Below are 20,185 nucleotides of genomic sequence, written 5' to 3' on the forward strand. Positions count from 1 at the left end.
TCCATAGTCCCCAAATCATGCTTTTGTTCAATAATGATTACCTCTATAAGTTATTAAGATAATGGTTTTGGGTTTTTTGTTTTTGTTCCCCCGCCCGCAACGCCCGCCCCCCCCTCCACCAACAGCTGACTCTTAGGCATAGCTTGTAAACAAAGGCCAGCCTGGAGTGATCACTGTCTGCTAAATGGATAATCACAAACAGATGTCAGTCATAGGAAAACAGATTTTTAAGTTCTTCACCATTAAGCCTCCGAAAACTCTAAGCTGAGAGACAATCTTAAGAATAGTTATATTATTTTCCAGTGCACATATTTGATGCAGAAAATATCTCACCTTATAAAACTGAGCAAGAAGAACAATATGCATAGGAACAAGTGAGAGAAATCTGGGGCAGGGGGACATTAGCTTATTTGTGCCCCTCAGCACAATTTCTGAGGCAGAATGTCTCTTGCCTCAAATGGTGTGGAGAGAAGGTAGGCCACCCTTCCCCCACCCTGGCAGCCTCATCATGGTCCACAACATAAACAGTATGAGAGTATCTCAACCCACTCGTTACTCACATGAGGACTTGCCACAGCTCCACAAGTAAAGATGCAAAAGAAAACAACAAAAAACAGTTGCTGTTTGTGTTAGATTTCCTTATAGTAGCCACCAAAATGAACAGCCAAAAGGAAAAACAAAACCATCAACATGCAGTAGCTCCAACCCAGGATTCTTTCTAGCTGGGACATATGAGGATGGGTAACAAAAAAGCACTCAAAATTTGGCGTTAAGATATATTCAAGAGAAGAAAAGTTGTTCATTCAGCTTAAGGTTTGCCGTAACATGAGAGTGAGTCAAACCAGAACTAGTTCTGAGGAACTGACGAAAGCCTGGCTTATTTGGAAAGTTTTGGTTTTGCTTTTAGCAGTTTGTCTGTGAATGGGATTGCATTCCTGATTTGGCTCTTGGCTTAGCTATGGTTGGTGTTTAGGAATACTAGTGATTTTTGTATGTTCATGTGGGATCCTGAAACTTTCTGAAGTTTATCAGCTTAAGGAGCTTTTGGGCTGAGACTATGGGATTTTCTAGATATAAAATTATGTCATCTGCAAACATGGGTAGTTTGACTTCCTCTCTTCCTTCTTGGATGCCTTTTCTTTCTTTCTCTTGCCTGATTGCTCTGGCCAGGACTTCCAATAGTACGGTGAATAGGAGTGGTGAGAGAAGGCAGCCTTGTCTTGTGCCGGTTTTCAAGGGGCATCCTTCCAGCTTTTGCCTATTCAGTGTGATGTTGGCTGTGGGTTCATCATAGATGGCTCTTATTATTTTGAGGTATGTTCCTTCAATACCTGGTTTGTTGGGAGTTTTTTTTTTAACATCCCTTGAGAGTTTTTAATACCCTTTTATTCCCTCTCTTTCCCCTATTCTTATATGTGCTCCAGCTTCCCCATTGTCTCTGGAGCACATTTAGGAATAGGGGAAAGGGATGGAATGAAGAATACCAGCATGTCTTAGTGCTGTGCCAGGAAATTTACTCATTTCCTAGGGCTTCTGTAACACATGACCTCAAGTCCTTGGAATTCCCTGACTTATAGTTGTATCACTCCAATCTCTGCCTCCATCTTCAAATGACATTCTTTTCTGTGTGTATCTCTACATTCCTCTCCTCTTACGAGGATACCATCCGTTTGATTAGTGCCCACCCTAATGCGGTATGACCTCATTTAGACTACATCTGCGTAGACCCTACTTCCAAATATAGTCGCATTCTGAGGTCCTCAGTAGACATGAATTTGGGGGGAACATTATTCAACTAACCTCACTTCATTTCATAGTGCCTCATTTCATTCTCAGTGCAATGTGTGGTTTAGAGTTAGACCCATTTTACACATGAGAAAACAGGACCAAGATCAAACAATGTTTCCTTAGTTGCATGGCTGAATTTGAACTCAGACCTCAGTGGCCCCACTATACCTTGAGGCTTGTGATTGGTGAGATTAAAACCACATGGCAAGAAAAGGCAAACTTGAATATAGGCCTGAACGATCAATCCTTCTCCTGCTGCCTCCCGCCCTTTTCCTTGTGCTTATAGGGGTAGGATCAGCAGAGATGTGGGGCTGAACACTCAGACAGAGGATGTTTTTAAGAAAACATCTCTCCTTGCCTGTCCTCTAAGCCTTCCCTGCCTCCTTGTTTCTTCTACAAAAGCAAGGATCTCCTTTCCTCCTCCTTGTCCTGCATCCTCTTTTCGTCCCATCCCTTGAACAAGAAGTACTTTAAGAAGTACTACGAAGCTGTGTAGTACCTACAAATGGGAGTGGCTGCCTAGACAGCAAGAGTTGGGACTGTGTCTGTGGGACCCGTGCTTCCTCTGGGGACCTGCTTCTACACCCACGGCTCCAGGCATGTGGTTTCCTTAGGAGTTGCCATTCTCTTACCTGACCCTCTGTTCCTGGCCACAGTGACTGACTGAGGAATGGACATATGTCCCCTGTGTGGCTTTGAGTTTTAGTATCTATGGAAAACACACCTCACCTACCAGAGTTCCTGTCCTTCTTTAGGAGTGAGGTGCACTCACCACAGTTTCCTTTCCTCTCTCTTGGGTAGCCTTTCTCCAGGCTTGGCCTGCCTCTCCTCTTCACACTTTCCTTTGGGCAGTTCAGCTCTGCTTCGCCACAGTTTAGGGCATCCTGAAGCAAAGGAAGGCCCAGGTATATTCACAGCAAGGCCAAATAAAAGTCAAGCTAGTGTCTCAGCACATTAGCCTGCCTCATAAATCTATATGTCTAGAGAAAATAATGGAGGGGTACAAACCAAAGTGTTAATAAAGGCATTTCTGGGTGGAGGTAACTTTTTTAAGTTGTTTGTTAAACTTTTGTTTTACATAGGTAACTTTTTTAGTTTTTTGTTAAACTTTAATTTTACATAGGTAAACTCGTGTCATGGAGGTTTGTCATACAGATTATTTTGTCCCCTAGATACTAAGCCTAGAACCCAGTCATTTTTTTTTTTTTTTTTGCTCATCTCCCTCCTCCCTGGGGCCTCCACCCTCAGCTAGGCTCCAGTTTGTGTTGTTCCCCTCTTTGTGTCCATGTGTTCTTATCACTTAGCTCCCACTTATATGCGAACACATGTGGTATTTGGTTTTCTGTTCCTGCATTAATTTGCTAAGCATAATGACTTCCAGCTCCATCCATGTTCCCGCAAAGGACATGCTCTTTTTTATGGCTCTATAGTATTCCTTGGTGTATATGTACCACATTTTCTTTATCCAGTCTGTTGTTGATGGGCATTTAGGTTGATTCCATGTCTTTGCTATTATGCATAGTGCTATGATGAACATGTGTGTGCATGTGTGTTTGTGATAGAATGATTTACATTTCTTTGGGTATATACCCAGTAATGGGATTGCTGGATTGAATGGTAGTTCTTTTTTTAGCTCTTTGAGGAATTGCCACACTGCTTTCCATAATGGTTGAACTAATTTACACTCCACCAATAGTGTATAAGCATTCCCTTTTCTCCATAACCTTGTCAGCATGTTGTTTATTAACTTTTTTTTTTTGAGATGGAGTCTCACTCTGTCTTCCAGGCTGGAGTACAGTGGTGAGATCTCAGCTCACTGCAAGCTCCACCTCCTGGGTTCATGCCATTCTCCTGCCTCAGCCTCCTGAGTAGCTGGGACTACAGGCGCCCGCCACCACGCCCGGCTAATTTTTTTGTATTTTTAGCAGAGACGAGGTTTCACCATGTTAGCCTGGATGGTCTGGATCTCCTGACCTTGTGATCTACCTGCCTCGGCCTTCCAAAGTGCTGGGATTACAGGTGTGAGCCACTGCGCCCGGCCAACTTATTAACTTTTTAATAATAGCCATTCTGACTGGTGTGAGAGGATTTCTCATTGTGATTTGGATTTGCATTTCTTTAATGATAAGTAATATTGAGCTTTTTTATATGCTTGTTGGCCACGTATATGTCTTCTTTTGAAAAACGCCTGTTCATGTCCTTTGCCCACTTTTTAATTGGGTTGTTTGTTTTCTTCTTGTAAATTTGTTTAAGTTCCTTATAGATACTGGATATTAGACCTTTGTCAGATGCATAGTTTACAAAAATTTTCTCCCATTCTGTAGGTTGTGTGTTTACTTTGTTGATAGTTTCTGTTGCTGTGTAGAAGCTCTTTAGTTTAATTAGATCCCATTTGTCAATTTTTGCTTTTGTTGCAATTGCTTTTGGTGTCTTTGTCATGATATCTTCACTCACTTCTATGTCCAGAATGGTATTGCCTATATTGTCTTCCAGGGTTTTTTATAGTTTTAGGTTTTACATTTAAGTTGTCAATCCATCTTAAGTTGATTTCTGTATCTGGTGTAAGGAAGGAGTCTAGTTTCCATCTTCTGTATATGGCTAGCCAGTTATCCCAGCCCCGTTTATTGAGTAGGAAGTCCTTTCTCCATTGCTTGTTTTTGTCAGCTTTGTGAAAGATCAGATAATTGTAGGTGTGCAGCCTTATTTCTGGGTTCTCTATTCTGTTCCATTGGTCTATGTGTCTGTTTTTGTACCAGAACCATGGTGTTTTGGTTACTGTACCCTTGTAGTATAGTTTGAAGTGTGGTAGGATGATGCCTCTGGCTTTGTTCTTTTTGCTTTGATTGCCTTGGCTATTTGGGCTCTTTGTTGGTTCCATATAAATTTTAAAATATTTTTTTCTAGTTCAGTGAAGAATATCACTGGTAGTTTGGTGGAAACAGCATTGAATCTATAAACCGCTTTGGTCGTTTTAATGATATTGATTCTTCCTATCCATGAGCATGGAATGTTTTCCCATTTGTTTGTGTAATCTCTAATTTCTTCTAGCAGTATTTTGTAATTCTCATTGTAGAGCTCTTTCACCTCCCTGTTTAGCTGTATTCGTAGGTTTTTTTGTGTGTGTGTGTGTGGAAATTGCAAATGCAATTCTGTTCCTGATTTGGCTCTCGGCTTGGCTGTTGCTGGTGAATAGGAATGCTAGTGATTTTTGTACATTTATTTTGTATCCTGAAACTTTGCTGAAGTTGTTTATCAGCTTAAGGAGCATTTGGGCTGAGACTAGGGGTTTTCTAGATATAGAATCATGTCATCTGCAAACAGGGATTGTTTAACTTCCCTTCTTCCTATTTGGATGCCTTTTCTTTCTTTCTCTTGCCTGAGTGCTCTGGCCAGGACTTCCAATACTATGTTGAATAGGAGTGGTGAGAGAGGGCATCTTTGTCTTGTGCTGGTTTTCAAGGGGAATGCTTCCAGCCTTTGCCTATTCAGTATGATGTTGGCTGTGAGTTCGTCATAGTTGGCTCTTATTTTGAGGCACGTTCTTTCAATACCTAGTTTGTTGAGCATTTTTAACATAAAGAAATGTTGAATTTTATAAAAAACCTTTCTACATCTATTGAGATAATCATGTGGTTTTTGTCTTTAGTCCTGTCTATGTAATTAATCACATTTATTGATTTGAGTATGTTGAACCAACCTTGCCTCCTGGGTATAAAGCCTACTAGATCATGGTGGATTAGCTTTTTGATGTGCTGCTGGATTCAGTGTGTTAGTATTTTGTTAAGGATTCTTGCATCAATGTTCATCAAGGATATTGGCCTGAAGTTTTTTGTTGATGTTATTGTGTCTCTTCCAGGTTTTAGTATCAGGATTATGCTGGCCTCATAGAATGACCTGGGGAGGAGCCCCTTCTCCTCAATTTTTTTGGAATAATTTCTCTAGGAATGGTATCAGCTCTTCTTTGTACATCTGGTAGAATTTGACTGTGAATCCATCAGGTCCTGGGCATTTTTTTGGGGGTGGGGGTTGGTAGGCTATTTATTACTGATTCAGTAATGGAGCTCATTATTCATCTGTGCAGGGATTCAGTTTCTTTCTGGTTTAGTCTTGGGGGTGTATTTGTCCAAGCATTTATAAATTTCTTCTAGGTTTTCTAGTTTGTGTGCATAGAGGTGTTCATAGTAGTCTCCGATGGTTATTTGTATTTCTACGGGGTGAGTGGTAATATTCCCTTTGTTGTTTCTGATTGTGTTTATTTGGATTTTCTCTCTTTTCTTCTTTATTAGTCTAGCTAGCAGTCTATCTATCTTATTTATTTTTTCAGAAAACCAGCTCCTGGATTCATTGATCTTGTGAATGGTTTTTCATGTCTCATTCTCCTGCGTTTCAGCTCTGATTTTGGTTATTTCTCGTCTTCTGCTAGCTTTGGGGTTGGTTTGCTCTTACTTCTCTAGTTCTTTTTGTTGTGGTGTTAGGTTGTTAATTTGAGACCTTTCTAACTTTTTGATGTGGGCACCTAGTGCTATAAATTTCCCTTGTAACGCTGCCTTAGCTGTGTCCTGGAGATTCTGGTATGTTGTGTCTTTGTTTTCATTAGTTTAAAAAAACTTAATGATTTCTGCCTTTATTTCATTATTTACCCAAATGTCATGCAGGAGCAGATTGTTTAATTTCCATGTAATTGTATGGTTCTGAGCAATTTTTTTTTAGTCTTGGTTTCTATTTGTATTTCACTGTGGTTCTACAGAGAGGTTGGTATGATTTTGGTCTTTTGCACTTGCTGATGATTGTTTTATGTCTGATGGTGTCATTGATTTGGGAGTATGTGCCATGTGGCAGTGAGAAGAATGTATATTCTGTTGTTTTTGGGTGGAGGGTTCTGTAGATGTCTATGAGGTCCGTTTGGTCCAGTGTTAAGTTCAGCTCCTGAATATCTTTTTTAATTTTCTGACTTGATGATCTGTCTAATATTGTCAGTGGGGTGTTGAAGTCTTCCCCTATTGTTGTATGGGAGTCTGAGTCTCTTTGAAGGTCTCTAAGAACTTGCTTTATGAATCTGAGTGCTCCTGTGTTGGGTGCATATATATTTAGGATAGTTATATCTTCTTGTTGAACTCTTTATCATTATGTAATGCCCTTCTTCTTCTTTTTTGGTCTTTGTTGGTTTAAAGTCTGTTTTGTCTGAAATTAGGATTGCAACCCCTGCTTTTTTCTGTTTTCTATTTTCTTGGTACATTTTTTCCCATCCCTTTATTTTGAGCCTATGCGTGTTACTGCGTGTGATATGAGTCCCTTGAAGACAGTATGCCATTGAGTCTTGCTTCTTTATCCAGCTTGCCATTCTGTGCATTGTTTGTGTGGTTTCTTTATACTGTCACTGGTCTATATACTTAACTGCATTTTTGTAGAGGCTGGTAACTGTCTTTCCTTATTATATTTAGTGCTTCTTTCAGGAACTCTTGTTAGGCAGGCCTGGTGGTAATGTATTACCTCAGCGTTGAGTTGTCTGAAAAAGATCTTATTTCTTCACTTATGAATCTTAGTTTGGCTGGATATGAAATTCTTGGTTGGAATTTCTTTTCTTTAATAATGTTGAATATAGGCCTTCAATCTCTTCTGGCTTGTAGGATTTCTGCTGAGAGGTCTGCTGTTAGTCTGATGGGCTTCCCTTTGTAGATGGCCTTTCCTTTCTGTGTAGCTGCCTTTCGCATTTTTTTCTTTCATTTCCATCTTGGAGAATCTGATAATTATGTGTCTTGGGGACAGTCTTGTGAAGTATCTTGTGGGGGTTCTCTGCATTTCCTGAATTTGAATGTTGGCCTCTCTAGCTAGGTTGGGAAGTTCTCATGAATGATATGCTGGAATATGTTTTCCAAGTTGCTCCCATTCTCCCCATCTCTTTCAGGGACACCAATAAGTCATAGAGTTGGTCTGTTTACATAATCTCATTTTTCTTAAAGGTTTTGTTTGTTCTTTTTTATTCTTTTTTCTCTGTTCTTGTCTGACTGTCTCCTTGTCTGTCTTAATTCAGAAAGTCAGTCTTCAAGCTCTGAGATTCTTTCCTCAGCTTGTTCTATTCTGCTATTAATACTTGCAATTGCATTATGAAATTCTTGTAGTATATTTTTCAGCTCTATCAGTTTAGTTACATTCCTTTCTATACTGGCTATTTTGTCTGTCACCTCCTGTATTGTTTTATTGTGATTCTTAGCTTCCTTAAATTGGGTTTCAGTGTTCTCCTGAATTGTGATGATCTTTGTTCTTGTCAATATTCTGAATTCTATTTCTGTCATTTCAGCTATCTCAGCCTGGTTAAGAACCATTATTGGAGAACTAGTGTGATTGTTTGGAGGAAAGAAGACCATCTGGCTTTTTAGTTGTTAGAGTTCTTATCTTGGTTCTTTCTCATCTTTGTAGAATGATGTTCCTTCAATCTTTGATGTTGCTGTTTTTTGGGTTTTTTCCCCCTTTTTATATCATATTTAATGACCTTCGGGGTTTGATTGTGGTATAAGGTGGGTTCAGTAGACTGGCTTCATTTCTGGAAGATTTTCGGGGCCCAAGTCTCAGCTCAGGACTCCCAAACTGTGTGTTATAACTCTGGGGCACTGGTATCAGGCCCCGGTCTTGTTCTCTGGCTCCTTAAGGTTAGGAACCTGCTATGTTGGAGGGGACTGAGGTGCTCCTGGACCTCTGATCACAACTCTCTGAGGCATGGTGCCAGCCAAAGTGCTTTGTAGGGCTGTGGAAACATGATCCGTCCTCAGTCGCATGTGCCAGTCACAGTGGCAGCAGCAGTGCAGTGGGGTGCACACTTGTTGGCTGCAGCAAGGTGCTAGTGGATGCTGGAGTGCCAGCCTTCGTGCAGGTGTTCATAGAAGCAGCAGTGGCAGCATGGCTCAGGCAGGTTGGGGGGCCCTCACCAGCAACTGTACACATGTTTGTGCCAGTGTTGGGATTAGCATGGGAGCAGGATGCTGCTAGATGCAGGGCTGTGTGTGCCCCCTGTGCACATTCACATGGGAGGCATTGGCCGCTCAGGGCAGGGGTGGGCCTGCTGTTTTTTGTGCCTAGTTTTGTGCCATAGGCAGTGTTCGCATAGGGGCAGGGCTGGGGACTGGCTGGGGCGGAGCTGGCAGCTCCATGCCGAACAACACTCTGATGACAATGCCATTGCCATCACAGTGGACAGTGCTGCAGGGAAAGGAGGGGCAGGGTATACTCACACCAGCAGCAGTGGCATGGCAGGGCACACGCTCACACATATGCTGGTGGGGAAGGGAAGGTGAGGTCTGCCTGTACACGCAGGTACTGGCAAAGTGATATGAAGGGTGGCTGTGGGCAAGTGTGTGCAAGCAAAGCGACATGGGGGAGGCTGTAGTTAGGGGATGAGCTGGGTGGGCTGGTGTGTGTCCATGGGGGCTACTCTGCTGCAGCACTCTGACAGTCTGGCATGGTCTGCCAGCACAGGTGCTATGATGTGGGCTCCCAGGAGGTACCTGGTGGCTGCACTGCAAGCAGGCATGGCCAGGCTGGGGCCCTGGGAAAGGCTAGCAGACCAAAGGCTGCTGAAGTCAGACTGGCCCTATCTCATGGGCAACACCGCCCTGCAGAATTTGGGACCGACAGCTCCCCTGGTGCTAAAGTCTCCTGTGGAAGCAAGTTGAGCCTAGGGAGATGGACATCACTGGCTGTACTCCACCACAAACACTCCCGCACGAAACCTACTGGGCTCCACATCACCTGGAGCTCTGCCCCTACCACTTGTCTAAGCAGCTCTCCTTGCCGACTCAAGTGTCCACAGTGGTTGAGGGGTCTCTTCCTATCGTGATTCCAGAGACCCGTTGCAAGAGCATGTTTCTCCTTGCCTGTTCAACTCATCCCTTCTGCAGGAGTTGTTGGGGGCCAGGAACAAGTCCCAGTGTGTGGTAGCCTCATGCAGGGTTTTCAGCTTCCTCCTGCTTCAGCCCAGCCTCTGTGTCTTCCCTCTGTCCACTCTTGATGCCTTCCCTCTGAAAATCTGGGAAGATCTCTGTGAGAGGTGTTTCTCGTGGCTGCATCTAGTTAGCTCTCTTGCCTCCTTCTCCTGCAGGTAATTTTTATTTTCTTTCTTTGGCTTCATTTTGTTTTTTAAATAGTCTGCCATGAGCACAAATTACTTTTGTAAAGACAGAAATAATTTTTTAAAAGCAATAATGGAGAGTATAGTTAGATTACTGAAAAATAACAAGAAGAAAACATTTAAAGAAATCAACAAAGGGCTGTATGTGTTTCTCATTTATTTTTATTTATTTATTTATTTGAGACAGGGTCTGACTCTGTCACTCAGGCTGGAGTGCAGTGGCATAATCAGGGCTGCCTGCAACTTCAACCTGCGGGGCTCAAGCGATCCTACCACTTCAGCCTCTCAAGTAGCTGGAACCACAGCCATGTGCCACCACACCCAGCTAATTTTCATATTTTTTTTGCAGAGATGGCATTTTGCCATATTGCCCAGGCTGATCCCTGTTAGGTTTTGAAGGGAAGGCGAGGGTTAAAGAAATATGCACACTGTAGAAGTCGGGGACCAGCCTAACGCCAGTGCCTACCGCTGCTTACAGGCTGGGGTAATTTATAGGTATGGGCGGGAGGGGTCTGGGCAGTATGGCTTGCTGCCCGGTAGGATATTGATAAGATGTTCCCGTCATGAGGCAGTTCTGGTCCTTGTTCAGGCGGGATGTCATCGTGGTGTTCCTTGGACCTTTGCCCAGAAAGATATGATAGAGATATTTCTTTAGTTGGGCCTTTGTGGGCCTTGTGGTCAAGTGGTTAGGCAGGATGTTTCTCATGGCCCAAAAACCCATGAAATGTTTCACTTTTACCAAGGTCTGCAAAATAGCAGGGCGCTTACAAAATGGTGCAGTTTGGATTAACATTCTTGTCTTGGGGCACATGTGTATATGTCCAAGAAGAATGCTGTTTTTATGTTAATGAAGCCGGCATTGTTCGCAACGCAGCCCACAGGCTCCATTACACGGCTGCAGAAATCCAACATCAAGTCATTCACTGTTGGCACGGGTCATCCTTCCTAAAGTGGATACCTTGGGTAACCCCTGTCTTAGGGCCCCTAATTTTCTCCCTCATAATACTGACAGTTGGCCCATGTGTGCGCACCTTCATATCCCGCTTTATCTCCCAAAAGCCGAACTCCCTTGTCCAGGCAGCTATATAGAAACACGATACCGTTCTTCTCTGCCAAGTTTGGTATCAGCACCTCCAGGAAAACAACTCTAAAGTCGGACACCCACTGCTGAAAACCCAAAGCCTGAGTGCAGTGCTCCTATTTAGCAGGAAACAGCCAGATAATTAACAATGCCCCTCTTCCTTTTTATGCTAAACTAGAAGGCAAAGACCTTCTGGGCAAAGGTCCAAGGAACACCATGATGACGTCCTGCCTGAACAAGGACCAGAACTGCCTCATCATGGGACCATCTTATCAATTTCCTGCCAGGCAGCAAGCCATACTGCCCAGACCCCTCCTGCCCATACCTATAAATTGCCCCAGCCTATAAGCAGCAGCAGGTACTGGCATTAGACTGGTCCCTGACTTCTGTAGGTTTTATGCTGGATATAAAGTCTGCATTTGTTGTTGAACTTCCCTCTTATGTGTGTGTGTCTTTCTTTAAGTCTCGCCTTCCCTTCAAAACCTAACAGTCTTGTACTCCTGAGCTCAAGTGATCCATCCACCTCAGCCTCCCAAATTGTTGGGATTACGGGTGTCAGCCACCATGCCTGGCTGGCAATTTATTTAACTTAGCTTTGTTCTCTTTTTAATAGAAGATTCCTGAGAGGCATAGCTAAATTGTGTGTGTGTGTCTGTGTGTAGAATTAGGCACCCCCTTCAACATTGCATTGTCACTTGGAAATAGAAAATTAGGATTTTGGTCATAAACTATTAGACTATAATAAGAATATAATAAGTTTAATAATTATCTCACCAGCCAATCTATGAGGCCCCTCCTATCTTATAGAAGGGAAATTAATACAAAGAGAGATTACAGAGCTTAACCAAGATCACCCTGTGAATGTAGGGCAGAGTAGGTAAGAAATGCTACAACCATTTCTGTGCTTTCCTCCCAAGATATTTTCCTCCAAATGCAGTGTAATGCAAATGTAGTTCAATGTAATATAATATGATGCAATACAATGTATGTGATGTGATGCGATGTAATGTAATATATTGTAATGTGACATGATGTAAATATTCATGTAAATCACCTAGAACAGTGCTTGTCATACAGCAGGTGCTAAATCAATGTTAATGCTTTCAGGTCCAAAAAAATAAGTCCAGTATTTCCCACTCTGCTTGGTTTTATAAGGGAAAAAAATACAGCTTGAGGATGAGAAAGAAATGCACTTGAATTTTGGGAAAACAGGCAAAGAGCAAGAGCTAAGGAAGGTGTGAGAAATGAGGAGGCAGCAGTTTATCTAGAACCTGCTTTAGCAATGTTTCCAAAGTCAGGAAGCAGGGATCTGCTGTGAGTTTATCTGGAATGTGAAGGAAGCAGGTGAAGACCAGCTTAATCTCTTGAAAATGGGGAGAGGGGGCCGGGCACGGTGGCTCACGCCTGAAATCCCAGCACTTTGGGAGGCCGAGGCAGGCAGATCACCTGAGGTCAGGAGTTCGAGATCAGCCTGGCCAACATGATGAAACCCCATCCCTACTAAAAAATACAAAACTCAGCCAGGCATGGTGGCAGGTGCCTGTAATCCCAGCTACTTGGGAGGCTGAGGCAGGAGAATCGCTTGAACCCAGGAGGCGGAGGTTGCAGTGAGCTGAGATCGTGCCACTGCACTCCAGCCTGGGCAACAGAGCAAGACTCTGTCTCAAATGAAAAAGAAAATGGGGACAAGGAATTCCTGGGGTGGGGCAGGCAGGTCATGAGCAGCTGGGGGAGGAGAGGAGGAGGAGGGAGACCACATGGGGGCCAGCCCAAAAATTGGCCTCCCTTGTGTCATGGTCAGCCAGGGGCTGGAGGTGAGTCACTGGTCATCATACTCAAAGTCCACACCTGGCTTGCAATCCCACCTGGTCTCTGTGTGCTAAGAAAGGCCTGGTCTCAAAGTAAGAGAAGGAAAGGTGTGAATTGAAGTTCTGGCCAGAGCAACTGAAATACTTGTTTGTTCTTAGAAGGAGAGAGGTCTAGGTTTGGCTTATTCACAGAAAAGAACTTTTCAAAATAAAAAGAGATTTATTATAAGTGTAACAGATTGATGTGGCGCACTGATTAAGTATTTTTTTCTGCCCCATGTTACTGAATAGTGAAGAAATAACTGGGTAGATGGCTTCTTGTTGAGGAAAAGTTACTGAACTCACAAAGGTCAAATTTAAGTAAGGCCTCTATAGCACTGTAGGGTGACTACAGTTAACAACAATGTATTCTATATTTTCAAATAGCTAGAAGAGAGGATTTTGAGTGTTTCCAACACAAAGAAATAAAAGTTTGAGATGATGGATATGCTAATTACTATGATTTAATTATAATACGTCTTAGACGTGTCGAAAGAGCACACTCTACTCCATAAATCTATATAATTATTTATGTGTCAATTTAAAAAAATAATTAAAAAGCCAGGAGTGGTGGCACACACCTATAGTCCCAGCTACTTGAAAGGCTGAGGAGGGAGGATCATTTTAGTCCAGGAGTTTGAGGTTGCAGTGAACTATGATTCCACCACTGCACTCCAGCCAGGGTGACAGAGCAAGACTCTGTCTTTAAAAATAATAAAAATAAATTTTTCAAAAAGAAATATCATTTTGTTAATATGATAAAAAAAATTAAGTCAGGCCTAATTCCTTCAATGAGTCTTTCAGGTGCAGGGTTGGGGGCAGGAAATGAGAGGAGAGAAGAGAGGAGGAGGAGAGAAATTAAACTGGCCCACTGGCCTTGAACAAAGACAAGTAAGAAGGAGACTAAGAGACAGGGAGAAGGTTCCGAGAGCCTAGAGTGGATGTATATTATCTGAGTCTCCTCTCATTCTTGGGGAGAGAAAAGGGGTGCTAAACGCATATCTCCAAAGTTTGAGAGTGCCTTGTATAGAGATTAATACCTGCTTCTTGCCTGAAGTTTCTGAAAATGGGAGGTTCACTGGGTGTCCCACACCTGGGGAGTGAAAAGGGCTGTAGACTTATTTTCAGGAATGAAGAAAATGGGGGTATCATTCAAATCCCAGGCTCCTGAGTCCTCAAGGATGACCAAAAACCCCAACAGTTACTATGGCTTCGTGTGATGCAGAAGAGAAGGAAGCAAAGGCACGGGAGGCCCCAGCCATTATCACAGGCCACTACCCTTAGACTGCAACCGCCCGAGACCTGAGCCATTTCTCTGCCCAACTTGAAGATTGCAGGGTCATAAGTTTCGCCTATTCTGGGAGGAGAGATATTTGTAAAATATCTCATATTTGTAAAATATGGGATTGGAATTTTAAATGAGATGAACTCTGTCACTTCCTCAAAATGTTAAACATAGTGACCCAGTGTTCTACTCCTAGGTATATTTCAAAAGAAATGAAATGTACACACAAAAATGTCTGCATGAATGTTCATAGAAGCATTATTCTTAATATCAAAAAATTGGAAACAAACCAGATGTCCAGAGACTGATGAATGAGACAATAAAAAACAGTATGTCCATACAATGGAATATATCTCAGCTTTAGAAATGAATGCAGTCCTGATACGTGATACAGTGTGTGTGAACCTTGAAAACATTATGCTATGTGAAAGAAGCCTGTCACAAAAGCTTGTATATATTGTATGATTCCATTTAGACGAAATGTCCAGAATAGGCAAATCCATAGAGACAGGAAATAATTACTTAAGACTGGGAGGAATGAGGGGAACTAGGGGGTGACTGCTAGAGGGATGGGATTTCATTTTGGGATGATGAAAATATTTCAAAATTAATTATATTGTTGGTTGCAGAACTCTGTGCATATACTAAAAACCACTGAAAGGTATGCTCTAAATCAGCAATCCCCAACCTTTTCGGCACCAGGGACCAGTTTCGTCGTAGACAATTTTTCTGTGCATTGTGGGAAGGGTGGTGGAAATGGTTTTGGGATGAAACTGTTCCACCTCACATTATCAGGCATTAGTTAGATTCTCATAAGAAAAGCAACGTAGATCCATTGCATGCTCAGTTTACAACAGGATTTGCACTCCTTTGAGAATCTAATGCTGCCACTGATCTGACAGGAGGTAGAGCTCAGGTGGTAATGCTCATTTGCTGGGTGCTCACCTCCTGCTGTGCAGCCCAGTTCCTAACAGGCCATGGATGGGTACTGGTTCACAGTCCAGTGTTTGGGAACCCCTGCTCTAAATGAGTGAATTGCATGGTATATGAATTAGATCTCAAAAGCTATTAGAAAACATGGGACTAGACTGAGTCATAATAAGTGATCTACAAATCATGAAATTGCACTGATATATGATGAGGGTCACTCACTGCCCAACAGGCTAGAAGGATTTCCCAGAATACTATTGGCAACAGTTATTAGAAAAATAAAACATTTGGTCGAGTCTCCTCAATTGAATTGGTGATATAAGGATGGGCAGCCCTCAGAAATAATGCAGCCTATCTATAACTATCTGATCTTTGACAAACCTGACAAAAACAAGAAATGGGGAAAGGATTCCCTATTTAATAAATGGTGCTGGGAAAACTGGCTAGCCATATGTAGAAAGCTGAAACTGGATCCCTTCCTTACACCTTTTACAAAAATTAATTCAGGATGGATGAAAGACTTAAATGTTAGACCTAAAACCATAAAAACCCTAGAAGAAAACCTAAGCAATACCATTCAGGACATAGGCATGGGCAAGGACTTCATGTCTAAAACACCAAAAGCAATGGCAACAAAAGCCAAAATTGACAAATGGGATCTAATAAAACTAAAGAGCTTCTGCATGGCAAAAGAAACTACCATCAGAGTGAACAGGCAACCTGCAGAATGGGAGAACATTTTTACAATCTACCCGTCTGACAAACGGCTAATATCCAGAATCTACAATGAACTCAAACAAATTTACAAGAAAAAACAACCCCATCAAAAAGTGGGTGAAGGATATGAACAGACACTTCTTAAAAGAAGACATTTATGCAGCCAAAAGACACATGAAAAAATGCTCATCATCACTGGCCATCAGAGAAATGCAAATCAAATCCATAATGAGATATCATCTCACACCAGTTAGAATGGTGATCATTCAAAAGTCAGGAAACAACAGGTGCTGGAGAGGATGTGGAGAAATAGGAACACTTTTACACTTTTGTTGGGACTGTAAACTAGTTCAAGCATTGTGGAAGGCAGTGTGGTTATTCCTTAAGGATCTAGAACTAGAAATACCATTTGACCCAGCCATCCCATTACTGGGTATATACCCAAAGGATTATAAATCTTGCTACTATAAAGACACATGCACACGTATGTTTATCGTGGCACTATTTACAATAGCAAAGACTTGGAACCAACCCAATTGTCCAACAGTGATAGACTGGATTAAGAAAATGTGGCACATATACACCATGGACTACTATGCAGCCATAAAAAAGGATGAGTGCATGTCCTTTGTAGGGACATGGATGAAGCTGGAAACCATAATTCTCAGCAAACTATTGCAAGGACAAAAAACCAAACACCACATGTTCTCGCTCATAGGTGGGAATTGAACAATGAGAACACATGGACACACGAAGGGGAACATCACACACTGGGGCCTGTTGTGGGGTGGGGACGGGGGGAGGGATAGCATGAGGAGATATACCTAATGTTTAATGATGAGTTAATGGGTGCAGCACACCAATATGGCACATGTATACATATGTAACAAACCTGCACGTTGTGCACATGTACCCTAGAACTTAAAGTATAATAATAATAATAATAAAAACAACCAACAATCACTTAAAAAAAAAAAAAAAAGAAAGGATGGGCAGGACCCAAACTGTCAGAAACAAGGTGGCACTAACCTGAAACCTCAGGACTGGCTGCTTTCTTTGCCCACCTCTCGTGGTTCATTGAGTCTCTCTCCCTCAGCTCATATCTGCTTCTCTTTGCCCATCTCATCTGTTCGACTCGCCCTGCTGATTTCCTCAGTCTTTCCCTCTACTTTGAACTTCTTTTCTCTTTCTGGTGACTTCTGCTTTCTCGGAGTTTCTGCTGCCTCAGCGCTGTTCCTGGCCTGTCATAGATTCTAGCAGCCTCCTGACCCTTCTGTGTCAGGCCTACCCGCCTCCGTCTTGAGAATATGAGTAGCTGATTCAGTCTCTGGAAGCCAGCCATATCCCAAAGCCTTCTCGTCTTCCTAGTTCTGGCTCTGGGAAGCCAGAGGAGACAAGACTGTTGGACCCCAGCACCTAGGCATGGTGTAAGATGAACCCGGTGTGGTTCCCAGCAACTCTGGCCTGAAGGATCTCCAGAGCCAGCCAGTTTCCCAGGGGCCCCCTAGGCATTGTGTAAGATGAACCTGGTGTGGTTCCCAGCAACTCTGGCCTGAAGGATCTCCAGAGCCAGCCAGTTTCCCAGGGGCCCCCTAGCCAGGGCTGATCAGGGTTACAGCATGTTCCCAGGACTAAACTGAGGACAGGTCTTAAGTCTGTTTGCCTTAAGACCTTGGCAATCTCCGTAAAAATGCTTGGACCAAGTATAGAAGACTTCTAAACTCAAACTCAAGTAAAGGAAACCTGAATTCAAACTCAGGTAAAGGAAATGAAAGGTTCTCACAATGACTTTGGTTTCAGCTCATATTTTTTTCTTTTTAAAGTGAAATGATGATTTATCACTTTCAATACAGTTGAGACAGCTCACTCATGTTGTCGTGTTAGGTCAGTGGTTCCCCAATATGGCTGCAGGTTAGAATCCCCTGGGGAACCTGAAACATAGAGGTGCCTGGGCACTACCTAAGACCTCCTGATTCAAAATCTCCAAGGGTGGGGTCCAGAAGTCTGCATTTTTTGAAACTCATCAGTGGTTCTGTAGTAACCAGCCGTGCTCTAATTGGTGGATCAGCATTAGGGAATCCCTGGGTTTGATGACACTGATGGCAGCAATCCTTGAAGGGAAGTAAGCAAGAGGGAGAAAAGGAAGGTGAGAACCCAAAGACAAACTTCAGCTACTTCAAGATGTGGACACCTGTCTATGTTTCTTAGATTTTCTTTCACTAAGAAGAGCTGATACCATGATTCTCAATCTACCAAGGGGGAGGAGAAATGGAAGCATGCAGAAGTAAGTTGATCTCACCTAAGGCAACAGAATTAAGGCAGGTCTCTGCTGTAGAAAGACCACCTTGAGGGATAATTCTGCTCACTTGTTGTTCTCCTCACTGGACAGGAGACCCTGGAAACAGAGACAATATCTGATGCACCTCTGCATTCCCACTACCTGAAACATAAAGTCGCTTAATAAATAAACATCCTCTGTTGAATGAATAACTGCAAAGGCAGGTCCACTTTTAGAAACCATTGTGACTGGCTGGAGGGGTGGAGCTATGTGGAAAGTAGAAAAAGCAGTTGACACCAAGGGCAGAGAAGCTGGATTTGGTTCTACTCCTTACTAGCTCTGTGATTTGACCACTCTCTGCCTTGGTGATAAAATGTCTGAACAGAGTTTTGTAAATTACATTTTGTAATTTATATAGAAAGCCTAGAATTTGGCTGGGTGTGGTGGCTCACACCTGTAATCCCAGCACTTTGGATGGCCAAGGTGGGTAGATCATTTGAGGTCAGGAATTCAAGACCAGCCTGGGCAGCATGGTGAAACCCTATCTCTACAAAAAATACAAAAATTAGCTGGGTGCAGTGGCATGTGCCTGTAGTCCCAGCTACTCGGGAGGCTGAGGCAGGAGAATTTCTTTAGCCTGGTAGGCTGCAGTGAGCCAAGATCGCACCATTGCACTCCAGCCTGGGCAACAGGAGTGAAACCCTGTCTCAAAAAAAAAAAAAAAAGAAAGAAAAAGAAAAAAGCAAAGAAAAAACAAAAGCCCAGAATTTCTTGAATTAGTTGATCAACATAAATAGGGCCTTCTTGCTCCTTTTGCTTAAGTGGCATGTTAAAAATCAGTGACTTCTTTAATGACTGTACCTACTCTGAACTCTGTGCCAGATAAGGTAGAAAACAGAAACAAAAAATAAAGAAATTAATATGCAAGTGTTGCTTTTCCTACTTGTTACTCTGGAATCATAAGGCCACATGGCTGTACTTCCCAGTTATTCATTCAACAGAGGATGTTTATTTATTGAGCGACTTTATGTTCCAGGTAGTGGGAATGCAGAGGTGCATCAGATATTGTCTCTGCTTCCAGGGGCTCCTGTCCAGTGAGGAGAATAACAAGTGAGCAGAATTATCCTTCAGGGTGGTCATTCTACAGCAGAGACAGAGAATGCCCAATTCTCTTCCAGCCTGCTCTGACAACTTGCGCACTGGGAGACACTGGGGCCTGCGTCTCTCAGCCAGAAGTGGGATGCTGGTGATGATGGTGGTGGCTGCATATGTGCCACAGCAGAACTGGCTTCTAGGACTTTATATGGCATAGAGAGGAACTAATTAAGGTGAATGGCCTGAGAAGGCTCCCTCGCTTTACAAAAGAGGAAACTGAGGCTTTAGAGGGGTTAGGTAAACAGGTGGCCAGTGGGAGAATGAAGATCCTTCAGGAACTGCAGGGGGAAGAGGACAGTGTCTTGTTCCTCATTGTCAGCAGCCACCTCTGCCCTCTCCACTCCCTCCATCATTCCTCTCTCCTCCTCTGACCTCAGCACCTTCCCTCCTCCCCTGCAGGAAAGCCAGCCCTATGCAGGGGAGCACAGGGGTCACGCTCAGAGATTTTGGAAGCAGACCTCTGTCTAAATCTCTGTTTCACCTCCTGCCAGCCGTAAGACTTCAAACAACTGGCTTCCTCTCTTGGTGCCTGTTTCATTTCATTATCTGTAAAATGGGCACCATAAAAGGCTTGCTTTGTGGAGTTGTGCAAATGAAATGAGTTGATACACGGAAAGTGCTTAGAACAGGGCCTGCTGGCATGTAATAAGTGCTTAATAAATGTTAATTATCTTATCCTTATGCCATTACCTGCTTGGTGTGGCCAACCCATGATCTTATTCCCAAAACATTACTAACTTAGTTCATTTTCCCCTCAAATTTATATTTTAAAAAGTTTAGTTTTTTTCAGATAGCACATTGTATCATTGCTAAGTGTTTTTTAAATACCAAAAAAAAGTAAAAAATAACAGTAAATATTACCCAAATACTCAACCACAGAGATAATTGCTGTCAGTATTTTTGTGAACATAATTCTCTATAGATCCCTGGACACATTCTGATATAATGGTACCTATTAAAATTGCATATCAATGCAATTTTA

At 42.7% G+C, this 20,185-nt stretch overlaps 1 protein-coding gene across 3 annotated transcripts in view; it reads right to left on the minus strand.

The window, feature by feature from the left end:
* PDCD1LG2 (programmed cell death 1 ligand 2) overlaps positions 1 to 17,457 on the minus strand; it is a 77,842-nt gene extending 60,385 nt beyond the window's left edge. Inside the window, exon 1 of one of the 3 annotated variants that reach the window (XM_034967103.3) lies at positions 16,800 to 17,457. In XM_034967103.3, the coding sequence (XP_034822994.1) occupies positions 16,800 to 16,896 (97 nt within the window). In that variant the 5' untranslated portion in view covers positions 16,897 to 17,457. Of the gene's footprint in view, positions 1 to 560; positions 624 to 16,799 lie in introns of those variants that run through there. The other 2 variants (XM_034967104.3, XM_034967105.3) reach the window with 2 other exon arrangements.
* Positions 17,458 to 20,185: the final 2,728 nt, after the last annotated feature.

This window comes from Pan paniscus, chromosome 11, assembly GCF_029289425.2.
Source record: "Pan paniscus chromosome 11, NHGRI_mPanPan1-v2.0_pri, whole genome shotgun sequence".
In the NCBI taxonomy this organism is placed as follows: domain Eukaryota; kingdom Metazoa; phylum Chordata; class Mammalia; order Primates; family Hominidae; genus Pan; species Pan paniscus.